The sequence below is a fragment of the Cotesia glomerata genome, linkage group LG5 (genome assembly GCF_020080835.1).
Source record: "Cotesia glomerata isolate CgM1 linkage group LG5, MPM_Cglom_v2.3, whole genome shotgun sequence".
Taxonomy (NCBI): Eukaryota; Metazoa; Arthropoda; class Insecta; order Hymenoptera; family Braconidae; genus Cotesia; species Cotesia glomerata.
The window spans coordinates 20368456-20379156 of NC_058162.1; the positions used below are offsets into that span (position 1 = coordinate 20368456).

The 10701-nt window shown below is 38.3% G+C and overlaps 1 protein-coding gene across 1 annotated transcript; it reads right to left on the minus strand.

Annotated features, from left to right (window-relative positions):
• Nucleotides 1-650: 650 nt before the first annotated feature.
• On the minus strand, nt 651-9709 carry LOC123264946 (homeobox protein Hox-B3-like). The gene is made up of 3 exons (XM_044728477.1): nt 9256-9709; nt 8805-8950; nt 651-1389 (listed from the first exon to the last, which is right to left on the minus strand). Exons 1-3 carry the CDS (start codon nt 9557-9559, stop codon nt 691-693), a joined length of 1149 nt encoding a protein of 382 aa, XP_044584412.1. The 5' UTR covers nt 9560-9709; the 3' UTR covers nt 651-690.
• Nucleotides 9710-10701: the final 992 nt, after the last annotated feature.

Here is a 10701-nt window from a genome sequence, read left to right on the forward strand (position 1 = left end):
ACAATATAACAGAAAAGAATTTAATCATATTTATGTTTTTTCAAAAATCACTTACACTTAAGAGCATATTGCAAATTTCCATCTTTTCAACTACTTTTTACTGTAACAATAATAATTATTATATTATTGATCACATACATTTTAAAATTTTGTATTGGAAAATTTTTTACATAAATAATGTAGTTGGAAGAAAAAATTTACATGAATATAACATCACGGTATAAGTTTTTATATAATTTAATATATAATATTATACCTTTAACATACTGATAAAAATTGAGTTGAATCAAAAAAGAGGCATGACCAGTTAGAGTAAATTTTACGCGATTTAAGATAATTATACTTTCTTCAATCATTTTTATGTTCAAAATTGTTTTATCTCGAATTAAGTTCATTTTTATTTCAGTATGTTATATTTATAACCTTGCAATAATCTGAAAATTAAGCGAAGATCAAACATTTTTTGAGTAAAAAATAATTTAAAAAAAATTTTAAGCTATTAATCTAATTGTAATATTTACAAGCAAATTGACGCTTTGAATAAGTTTTCCACCCAATTGCAACTTAAATAATTAATCTTAATGAGTTTAAACTTACAGGGATGCAATATATTATTTTTATTTTTAATTCACATGAAATTAAATATTCACTCTTAATAATGTCTTAATATTTAAAGAAATAACCTGAATTTTAAATATTTATTACGGTATTTAAATATCTGTAATTAAGAATTAGATCACCGAATTCGTTGGAATTGGATGATTGAGGGGATGATCCAGAATAATTTGAATTTAGATCAGCAGTCTGATTGTTGCAACCAGGTGGATAAGAATAATCATTATTAGAAATGTATTCATTAGGATAATAAGTGTAATATGTTTCTTTAGACTTGATTTCGTTTTCGTATCCGTTGGGGATTAAACAATGTTCGTTGTTGTAGTTCCAATTGTAAGAATCGTTGTGAATAACAGCGGGATGACTGTTGCCAACAATGAGCCCGTCAGGACCATTAGAATTATTATAGTTCTGACTTTGGATCATGTCGTAGTTGATTCTGTTGTGGGGATTCCAATTACTCAGCGAATGGTGGTAGATGTCACTGGATGAGTAGCTGTTGTGGTTGAAAGTATGCATTTGATTCTGTCCGTAAATAGCTGAAGCAGGAAGAGAAGGAGGAGGAGGAGGAGGAGAAGGAGGAGGAGCAGAAACAGAAGACTCTAAGATGGTGTTCTGGTATGTTTTTTCTTTCTTGACTTCTACGTGTCTCTTTCTGCTTCCAATTCTGGTGCTAGGCAAAGCAGTCTTGGGATCCTTCTTCTTGTCTCTATCGTCTTTAACTGATCCAGCTTTCTTATCTTTCATACGACGATTTTGAAACCAGACTTTAACCTGTAAAAAAAATTATATTAGTTTTATATATCAATTACTAGCTTTATACTCGCCCACTCCGCTGGGCTTTATAGAATTGCATTTTTAGATTTAGACTTGAAATTTAATTAGAGTATTGTTTTGATTTGCACAGATTCCAAATTCTGTCAAATTGGCATGCACCTTTTATCCATATAATTATTTTAGCTATTATTAATTGTAACTTTCAATGTGCAATCATTATAACATTTCGCTGTCTTTCTTACAAAAATGAATAATAATTGATATGAAAAAAAAAAAAATTTGTAATGAGCATTGAAAGTTTCAGTTAAAGAAATTACAGGTCTTATAAGCGAAGAAATCTGCCTAGTATATAAACATAACCAATAGAACTAAAAAATTTATTTAAACAAATGACAATCGAATAGCATAAATTTAGTTGCAATAAAAATTCATTATTTATAAATCAAAAAAATTAGAAAAACGGTTTACCCTAAAGGCCATCCCTGCAACTTCCCGCTAATTCCATTCCTGGGCGCTTAAAATTGTACTTATGACATTTTTGAGCTCAAAATATAATTTATGTGATATTTTAAGCTCGCTGAGTTCAAAGAAATAATATTTCTATGCATTTGAGCTCTCCCAGCTTAAAAGTCTGATAGAAGTTTGATATAACACTATTTTTGAAATTTTCGAATCGCAATAACTTTTGAATCAATCAACCAATTTTCACGCAGTTGGCGGCATTCGACGCAGTTTTATCATCCTCATAAGATATTTTCAGGTTTTAATTGATTGAACCGAAAATTTCGGAATAATCCCGAAAAAATACTTTTTTCGGTTTTCTTTCGTTCACGATATCCCTCGAACGAATCAACCGATTTCGACCAGCTTGGTGGCGATCAACGTGGTTTTTCAAGCTCAAGAGCGGACTAGTTTTTGAAGTTGATCGATAGAGCCGTTTAAAAGTTATTCCAAAAAAACTACTTTCAAAAAAAATTTTTTTCTTATTTTTTTTGAGATTTTTCAAAATTTCTCAAAATCTATCGGTCTGAATCGGTTCAAATTCACAGGAAATTTAAGTTTGAGGGAACTCTTTAGAACGCCTTTCAGTGTTTTCCGATCAGTTTAGTTGTTCAAAAATTATAAGCGAATCACATAGTCACACACTCACACACACACACTCACACACACACACACACACACACACACACACACACACACACACACACACACACACACACACACACACACACACACACACACACACACACACACACACACACACACACACACACACACACACACACACACACACACACACACACACTTGGGGCAGAGGAGAAACTGCTACCAGGCGCGTCTCCCCGTAGTAGATGGGAGAACGCTCGCTGTACCTGGTACAGAGGGTAGGAGCCAAATAAAATACGTTCCCGTGGACAAAACTCCCCTTTAATGGGTTGGTCACACTAACTGACCTAACAAGACGATCGTTCCCTGCTGTGACCCACTGGGAGTGACCGAAATCTCGTGTCGTAGTTTCCGACGATGCAGGCCACGGCTGATGTGAGCTTGCTCTGCCGAGGTGTAAGTTGCAGCAGTGGATCAGGAGCCAGCCACTTCGGGCCTTGATCAGGAAGTACGCAGTGAGTGTTAGAGATCGGAATCTTCACCGCTCCAAGCGAGTCTAGTCCGTCCGTGTATTCCGGAACTGGCTAAGTGTCGGCTAGGCCTCAGGGAACTGGGGTAGGAGTACTATCTCCGAGGGTATACCCGTTCCTAGTTATGACAACCCGCTCCACTCCGTACGATGCGCTGGTGAATTTAAAAGTATGAGTAAAATTCAGGAAAACAACAATAGTGAAAACGGGCCTCATGCCCAACAAGCAGCGATTGAAGCAAGCGCTGAAATGAAGCGGTCGCAAGCGTTGGAACGCCTTGAAAAGCTGACCAGTGAGCTAAATGACTTCATCCAATCTAAGGTCAATATCCACAAGGAGATTAAGACCAAGACGACCAGCGTAGCCAATGCCCTCCAGAGATTCAAGAAACTTGATGAAGAACGGCGTTTAACAGTACGACGCACTTCTCGCACTACACCGGAGAGAAGCATTCAAGCAACTGTCGTGAATGAAAAAGCAATGGACACTGGAGCCGAAAGTGACGGTAAATCAGTCGCGGAAGACAGAAGCAGAACTAGCAGCAAGTCAACTAAGAGAAAAGATCGATCTTCTCCCGACCCAACGATCAGCCAAGTTGTGAAGAAAAAGAACCTGAAACCAAGCCCTCCGAAAAATACGGCAGTGCAGAACGCCGGAAAAAAAGAGGTGACTGAATGGCAGAAAGTCCAATCCAAGAAGGAGAAGAAGGAGCAAGCGAGAGAGCGGTTACCAAAACAACCGGTGAATAAATCTCGGCCGGAGCCTAAGCGGAAAAAACCTCGAAAATTCACCAAACCAGATGCCTTAATTATTTGACCCGTTGAGAAGGCAAAATATGCCGAGATACTGCGTCAGATTAAAAAAGATGTCCCACCAGATCAGACCCGTGACGTCGTTGACAAGGTTCAAAAGACGAATGATGGGAATATGCTCATTACGCTTTCCAGAAAGACCGCAGACAAAGGACAAGCTTTGCTGAAGACCATCAAGAGCATCCTCAAAGAAGAAGCGCAAGTCATCTGTAAAGGCCCAGAGGAACAGCTTGAAATCCGGGACATTGACGACGAAACAACTAAAGACGATGTCCGGAAGGCCTTACAAGAGGCAGCTGGAATTGACTACGAAATACCTGAAGATGTCATTAAAATTCATCCGGCCTACAGAGGTACTCAAACTGCTTCGGTACGATTGCCAGCAGCAATAGTGTAGAAGATACTCGGAAAGACAGGTAAAATAAGGATTGGCTGGGTAAATTGCCGTGTCAGAGCAGTTAAGACACCACTACGATGCTATAAGTTCTGGCACTTTGGGCACACTACTGCCCAATGTAAAAGCGAAGTCGACCGATCTGGGCTTTGCATCAAATGTGGGCAAACAGGTCACCAAGCTGCTCAATGCCCAAATAAAGTGAAATGTGCGTTATGTGCGGAAAAACCTGGCTCTCAGGACACTGCTCACCGGTCTGGTTCTGGCCGATGCCCAGTCTTCCAAGAAGCACTCCAGAAGCTGACAAATAAACGAACATGAGGATACTGCAGCTTAACATCAATCACTGCGAAGCTGCGCATGACCTGCTTATGCAGACAGTACGGGAATTAAAGCTCGACGTTGTGCTTTTATCGGAGCCATATAAACATTTAGCTGAACAACCTTGGGAGACGGATATCACCACGAAAGCTGTGATCTGGGCTTGTGGTAAGCTCCCTTTCCAGAGTGTAGCTACCAATGGCAGCGCTGGCTTTGTAGCAGCATCAGTAGATGGCATCCGTTTTTACAGCTGCTACGCACCACCTAGCCTCTCAATTGCTGAGTTTACTGACTTCTTGGATCGACTGACCGAGGAGGCGAAGCAACATCATCCAGTGGCGATAGCCGGGGACTTTAACGCCTGGGCAGTGGACTGGGGCAGTAAGCAGACTAATGCACGAGGAAGAGAGCTGCTAGAAGCTCTTTCTACACTAGATGTAGTCTTGCTCAACAGTGGTGACACGCCGACCTACACCAAAGGTGACGCAAGCTCGATTGTAGACGTCACTTTGTCAGTACCAGCCTTGCTAAAGGTAACTCTAACTGGAAGGTACTGGACATCTACACTGCCAGTGACCATCATGCGATACTCTGGGAAACGTCAAACGACCAGAACCTTAGGGGGCCTATCAAGCAATTTAACACCGTCGGTTGGAAGGTGAAATCTTTTGACCCAGAAGTATTGCTAACAGCCCTCGATAGTGATCCGATAGAGACTGGATGTGCGGAAGAACATACTAAGGCCCTGATGATGCGAGTAACACAAGCTTGTGATGCCAGTATGCCTCGCAAACGTGTTATGAATTCAAGACCTGCGGTACACTGGTGGAATGATCATATCAGCAACCTCCGTAAAGAGTGTCATCGAAAGAGAAGAATATCTCAGCGTGGCTATCAACGACCTAACTCTGCAGTGCTGATCGCAGAGTACAAAAAAGCTCGTCGTGAACTTAATAAGGCCATAAAAGAGAGCAAAGGAAGATGCTGGAAAGAGCTCATATACGAGGTCGACAAAGACGTGTGGGGTCGGCCGTATAAGGTGGTCATAACGCACCTGAAGAAACAACAAATGCCGTCACCTACGTGTCCCCAACTCCTTCAGAAAATCGTCACTGCGCTGTTTCCACAGCAACACAGTCTCAATTATCAGTCAACGCAAGGTGAACTGGACGACATTCCACCTGTCACTGAAGAAGAATTGTTGGAGGCCTGTAATCGGGTAGGAAATAATAAAGCGCCGGGATTGGACGGAATCCCTAATATAGCCTTGAAAACCATCATAAAGGCAGCACCAACATTATTTCTAGACGCTTACAACGCATGCCTCAAGGAGGGGACTTTTCCTCGTAAGTGGAAACAGCAACGGTTAGTACTTTTACCTAAAGGAAAGAAACCGCCAGAAGAACCGTCATCTTAACGACCACTCTGCATGCTAGATACGGCGGGTAAGATATTTGAGCGTATCATCCATCAGCGAATAGATGCAGTAGTCGATCCACTCTTGGCAGACAACCAGTATGGATTCCGGAAAGGACGATCAACCCTGGACGCGATCAACCTGGTTGTTAATACGGCCAAAGAGGCAATCGCAGGAACTAGATGGAAGGGTGGAACGAAGAAGTACTGCCTGGTGGCTGCCTTGGACATCAAAAATGCTTTCAATTCCGCTAATTGGGACTGCATCATGCAAGCTCTCGACGAGAAGAACGTGCCAACATATCTTCGCAGACTAGTGATTAGCTATTTTACAGATAGAGTGCTGAAATACGATACAAAGAATGGTCCGAAAGAGTATGATCTAACCGGTGGTGTGCCACAGGGCTCTGTTCTTGGTCCACTTCTGTGGAATATCATGTATGACGGGCTCCTGAGACTGAAGCTTCCAAGATGTGTCAAACTGGTAGCGTATGCGGATGATGTTGCCGCAGTGATCGTCGCCAAACACCTCGACGAGATTCAACATCTGTTTGACATCACTTTTGAGAAGATCAACCTGTGGATGGATACAGTGAACCTACAACTGGCCAAGCAGAAGACCGAAGCAGTGCTTATTACCAGCCGAAAAGAAGTTGAAACAATTAAGCTAAAAGTCGGTGACCGAGAAATCACATCACAACCTCATATACGGTATCTGGGAGTGATGCTTGATGCCCGACTCAACTTCAAGCAGCAAGTGGAACACGTCTGTACGAAAGCGTCAGTAGTGAGAGCTAGTCTCGCACGATTAATGCCGAACGTCGGAGGCCCAAAGCAGAGCAGGAGGCTACTATTGTCATCAGTAGTCACATCGGTGCTCACTTACGGAATATCCATTTGGGCTGACGCACTAGAGGTGCAAGATTCATGGAGAAAAGCTGGACCAATATATCGTATGAGTGCCCTACGAGTTGCAAGCGCCTTTCGAACAATATCAGAGGAAGCAGTGAGTGTCATTTCCGGAACTTTGCCGCTCAGAGTCCTAGCTGAGGAAAGACGGAACCTTTACCAACGAAAGAGGACAACCACACAAAGTGCCGAGGAACTCACGAGGAACTCAAGAGCTGAAGAACGGCAGAACAGCATCGCACGATGGCAATCGCAGTGGGACGCCGCGACAACAGGGAGATGGACACACCGTCTCATACCGAAGATCGACGTTTGGCTAAACCGAAGTCATGGCGAGGTCAATTACTATTTGACGCAGTTGTTGTCAGGACATGGATGTTTTCGGACGTATCTTCACCGCTTCAAGCATGATGATTCACCGGAGTGCCCGTCCTGCCCAGGAATCAATGAAGACGCGGAGCACGTTTTCTTTGAGTGCCCACGATTTTACCCACAGCGAGATGAGCTGGAGATGATCCTAAAGAAGAAAATCCAACCAGAGACAATAGTAGAAGCAATGTTGTCATCAAGAGCCTCCTGGAACGCCATCAGCACATTTGCAACAGAAGTCCTTATAGACTTGCGTTCCATCGAAAGAAGAAGAGCAAATGACAACAACTAGAAGAAAGGTAAAATAACACCCTAGCTACCAGAAGAAAGAGCAGTAGCTAGATCCTCCCCTCACGAAGTAATGCCTAACGGCGGTTTCCATGAGGGATTAGGGGAAAGAGGAAAAGGGGTTTAGGGTTTAGTGGGTAGGGGCGCTAGCGTCGAGTTTTAGTATGACACTGCGTCGAGTCGCCACATATCCAGGCCAAACAACTATGCCTAGAATCCGTAAAAAGGATTCCCCCCCCCCTTAAAACAAAAAAAAAAAACAAAAAAAACACACACACACACAGACATAGTGACAATCGCGCGGAGATAGTCAGGGAAGCTTCCTGTGACCTTTAAACGTCGAGATTTGATGAAAACTCGATTTTTGCAAAACGGGGTGAAAACAATAACTTCCCGATTTTTGAAAATCTTCAATTTTCTTAGCGAGAAGTTAAAAATATAGGTTCTGGATAAGTAATCACCAACAAATCATATAGGGTAAAAGACCCCATTAGTGGCGGGGACCCCATTACTGACACTTTCTTTAATTTTGGTACTTATTCAATTAATGAAATCATTAATTTCAATAATGAATATATTATTTATAATCTTTAAGACTTTTAGATCAAAAAAATTTTTAATTTTTATTCCAAGTAAAAAATTTTTTCATTGAAAGAAAAAGTGCCACTAATAGGGGTTAAAGGTGCCACTAATGGGGTCTTTTACCTTACTAAAAATAAAAATAAAACCTTCTCTGAAACTCGCTGCATCTTATGGTATTAGTATTATTCCGATCGTTTCAGTAGTTTTCGCAGTATAACCGGACAAAAAAACCGGCTCTCCATTATATTAGTATAGATAGCTTTCACAACAGTGAATTTTTAACTATGAACTCATTAATTGGCTGAGCAAAAATTAATACATAAACTGGTGTAAGGATTTCTTGAAAATTGGAGGGATTACTTTAGAAAAAAAAAATGTTTTCTGATTAATTTTCTTGTGCGCAAAATAATATTAAAAATAAAAATATAAATTAATTAAAAAAAAAAAAAATGAAAAAAAAATTTTTTTTTTTTTTCAATTAAATAGCCATATATAAACTGATCACAAAAATGAATTTGTTTTAAAAATGTAATTTTGATCTAAGTAGATTAGTTCAAAATTTGTTGATTTATATTAAGCAGAAAGAATTTTAACCTAAGTTAAATTTACTCAAACTAAGAATAATTTTTCCCTTCAAAAATTTTTAATAAAATTATATAAAAAATAATAATCAATTTTTCTTACCTGTCTTTCATTCAAACCCAAATTTTTGGCGACTTCGATTCTTTTTGGACGACACAAATATTTGTCCTGTGCGATAAATTCTTTCTCCAGATAAAGAAGTTGATCGTTAGTAAAAGCAGTTCTCACTCTCCGTTTTGAATTAAATTCTATAAAAAATCAATAAAAATTATTACTTATTTACAAGTTAATATTATTTAATACAATCCAATTTATTACATCATAGCTAAAGAATCAAATTTTATAAGTGAAATCTAAATATTCTGATTTACTTGATTATTTACTGATTACTTAATAAATTAAATTCTAATAAAAATACCGTAACTTTCCAAGTATTAGAATAAAAATGTGCTAGTATAAAAGTGCTGAATAGATCGGAAATTATTTTTCTTCCAATTTATAATGGTTAATTTTAAATCAATTAAAAATATGCAAAAATTTTAAAAACATTTACCTTTTCTAACATATGACCGTTGCTTACGAGTACATGGTTCTCCATCAAAAACATTACGTTGATCAGCAGATTTCTTCAAAGAACTCTCACTACTTCGATCACAATTTGAATCTTCCGAGGCGCATGTTTTGATGCTTTCTGGTGTTGGCGGATATTGGTAACCATATACTGGTAACTTCACTATTGGATTTACAGGTAAGTCCTCGCTTGTAATAACCTGATTAATTTCAGACCCAAAATTATTTAAAACTTCTTGACTTGCTGTCCCGAATTGCTGTCCCGAATTGCTGAAGAAAGTAGCCATTCTTATTAAAATTTTTCGGTTCAATGTTTTGACTTTGTAACAAATCTATGAAGTAGAATAGAATTATTATAGAAGCTCACTATGAAGTTAAAAGCACAAACTACCACGAAGTAGATACTTTGAAAGATTCAATAGAACTGATGCATTGAGGGTCGACAATTAAGTACTTTAGCTTGTGGAGAGCCACAAGTACCTCGTTTTTGAAACGGAAAATCTCATTGGCTGTGAAAATAGTGACTTCACTGTACTTTGGCATTCTCAAGAGCGGGGAGTCTTTTACTATCCATACTGTGAGCATACAACTATAGTTAGACTCTTTGCGCTTAAAATGTTCCTGTACAGCAATAATACTGTAAATAAAAATTTGACTGTATATTTTTTTCCTTTTAGTAATGCTTTTTACTAATATCAGACAGAGACGATCGTAATTACATTGTCTAGACAGCAGATTTGAAAAATTTTGATTTAAATTAAAAACATATATTTTGAATAGATTTCAAAAATTTGTTTCATTGTTTAATAATTGAAATAGTATTAAGTTCCCGTTATTATAATCGATGATTATGAAAAATTGGGAAGTTATTAATTTTATTCCGATTTTTTAAAATTGTGTTTCTATCGGATCTTTATGTTTTACAGCCATAAGAAGCAGTTATGAATATTTATACAAAGATGTTACAATTAAATTTTTTTTTTGAACTCGCAGAGCCTAAAACTTTGTGATAGGCAATTTTTTAAGCATTTTTCACTTGAATAAGCGGTGAATTACATGAATGGTTTGCAAGGTTATTTGTTTTTCATATTTTTTTTTTTTTTTTCCTGTTAAGTTCCTGCTTCCTGCGACTACATCTTAGCATGCATTAAGTTATTAGTACAAAGTTGACAACATTAATAATAGGAATGGCGATAAAATTAACTACGAAGTAGTAAAAGTATTCAAAATTAACACGGACTTATTTTAAATACCCGTAATGATTTTTCATATGAAATAAAATTTTTGCAAGATGGTAAATTTAGTAAACAATTTTTTTTAATATTTCTAAAGCAATAGAAAATTATAATCATATTCATTTCACCATTGTGAAATTTCTGAAAAATTTTTTTTGTAATTAAATTTTTGCTAGCTGGGAGTTTTCACGTGA

Bases quoted from the DNA above. Each gene is read 5' to 3' on its own strand.
- LOC123264946 (XM_044728477.1), bottom strand. From the start codon at position 9,559: ATGGCTACTTTCTTCAGCAATTCGGGACAGCAATTCGGGACAGCAAGT. The intron at 8,951-9,255 runs GTAAATGTTTTT...GATTTTTTATAG, and splicing joins ACGGTCATATGTTAGAAAAG to AATTTAATTCAAAACGGAGA. The intron at 1,390-8,804 runs GTAAGAAAAATT...TTTTTTTTACAG, and splicing joins TGGGTTTGAATGAAAGACAG to GTTAAAGTCTGGTTTCAAAA.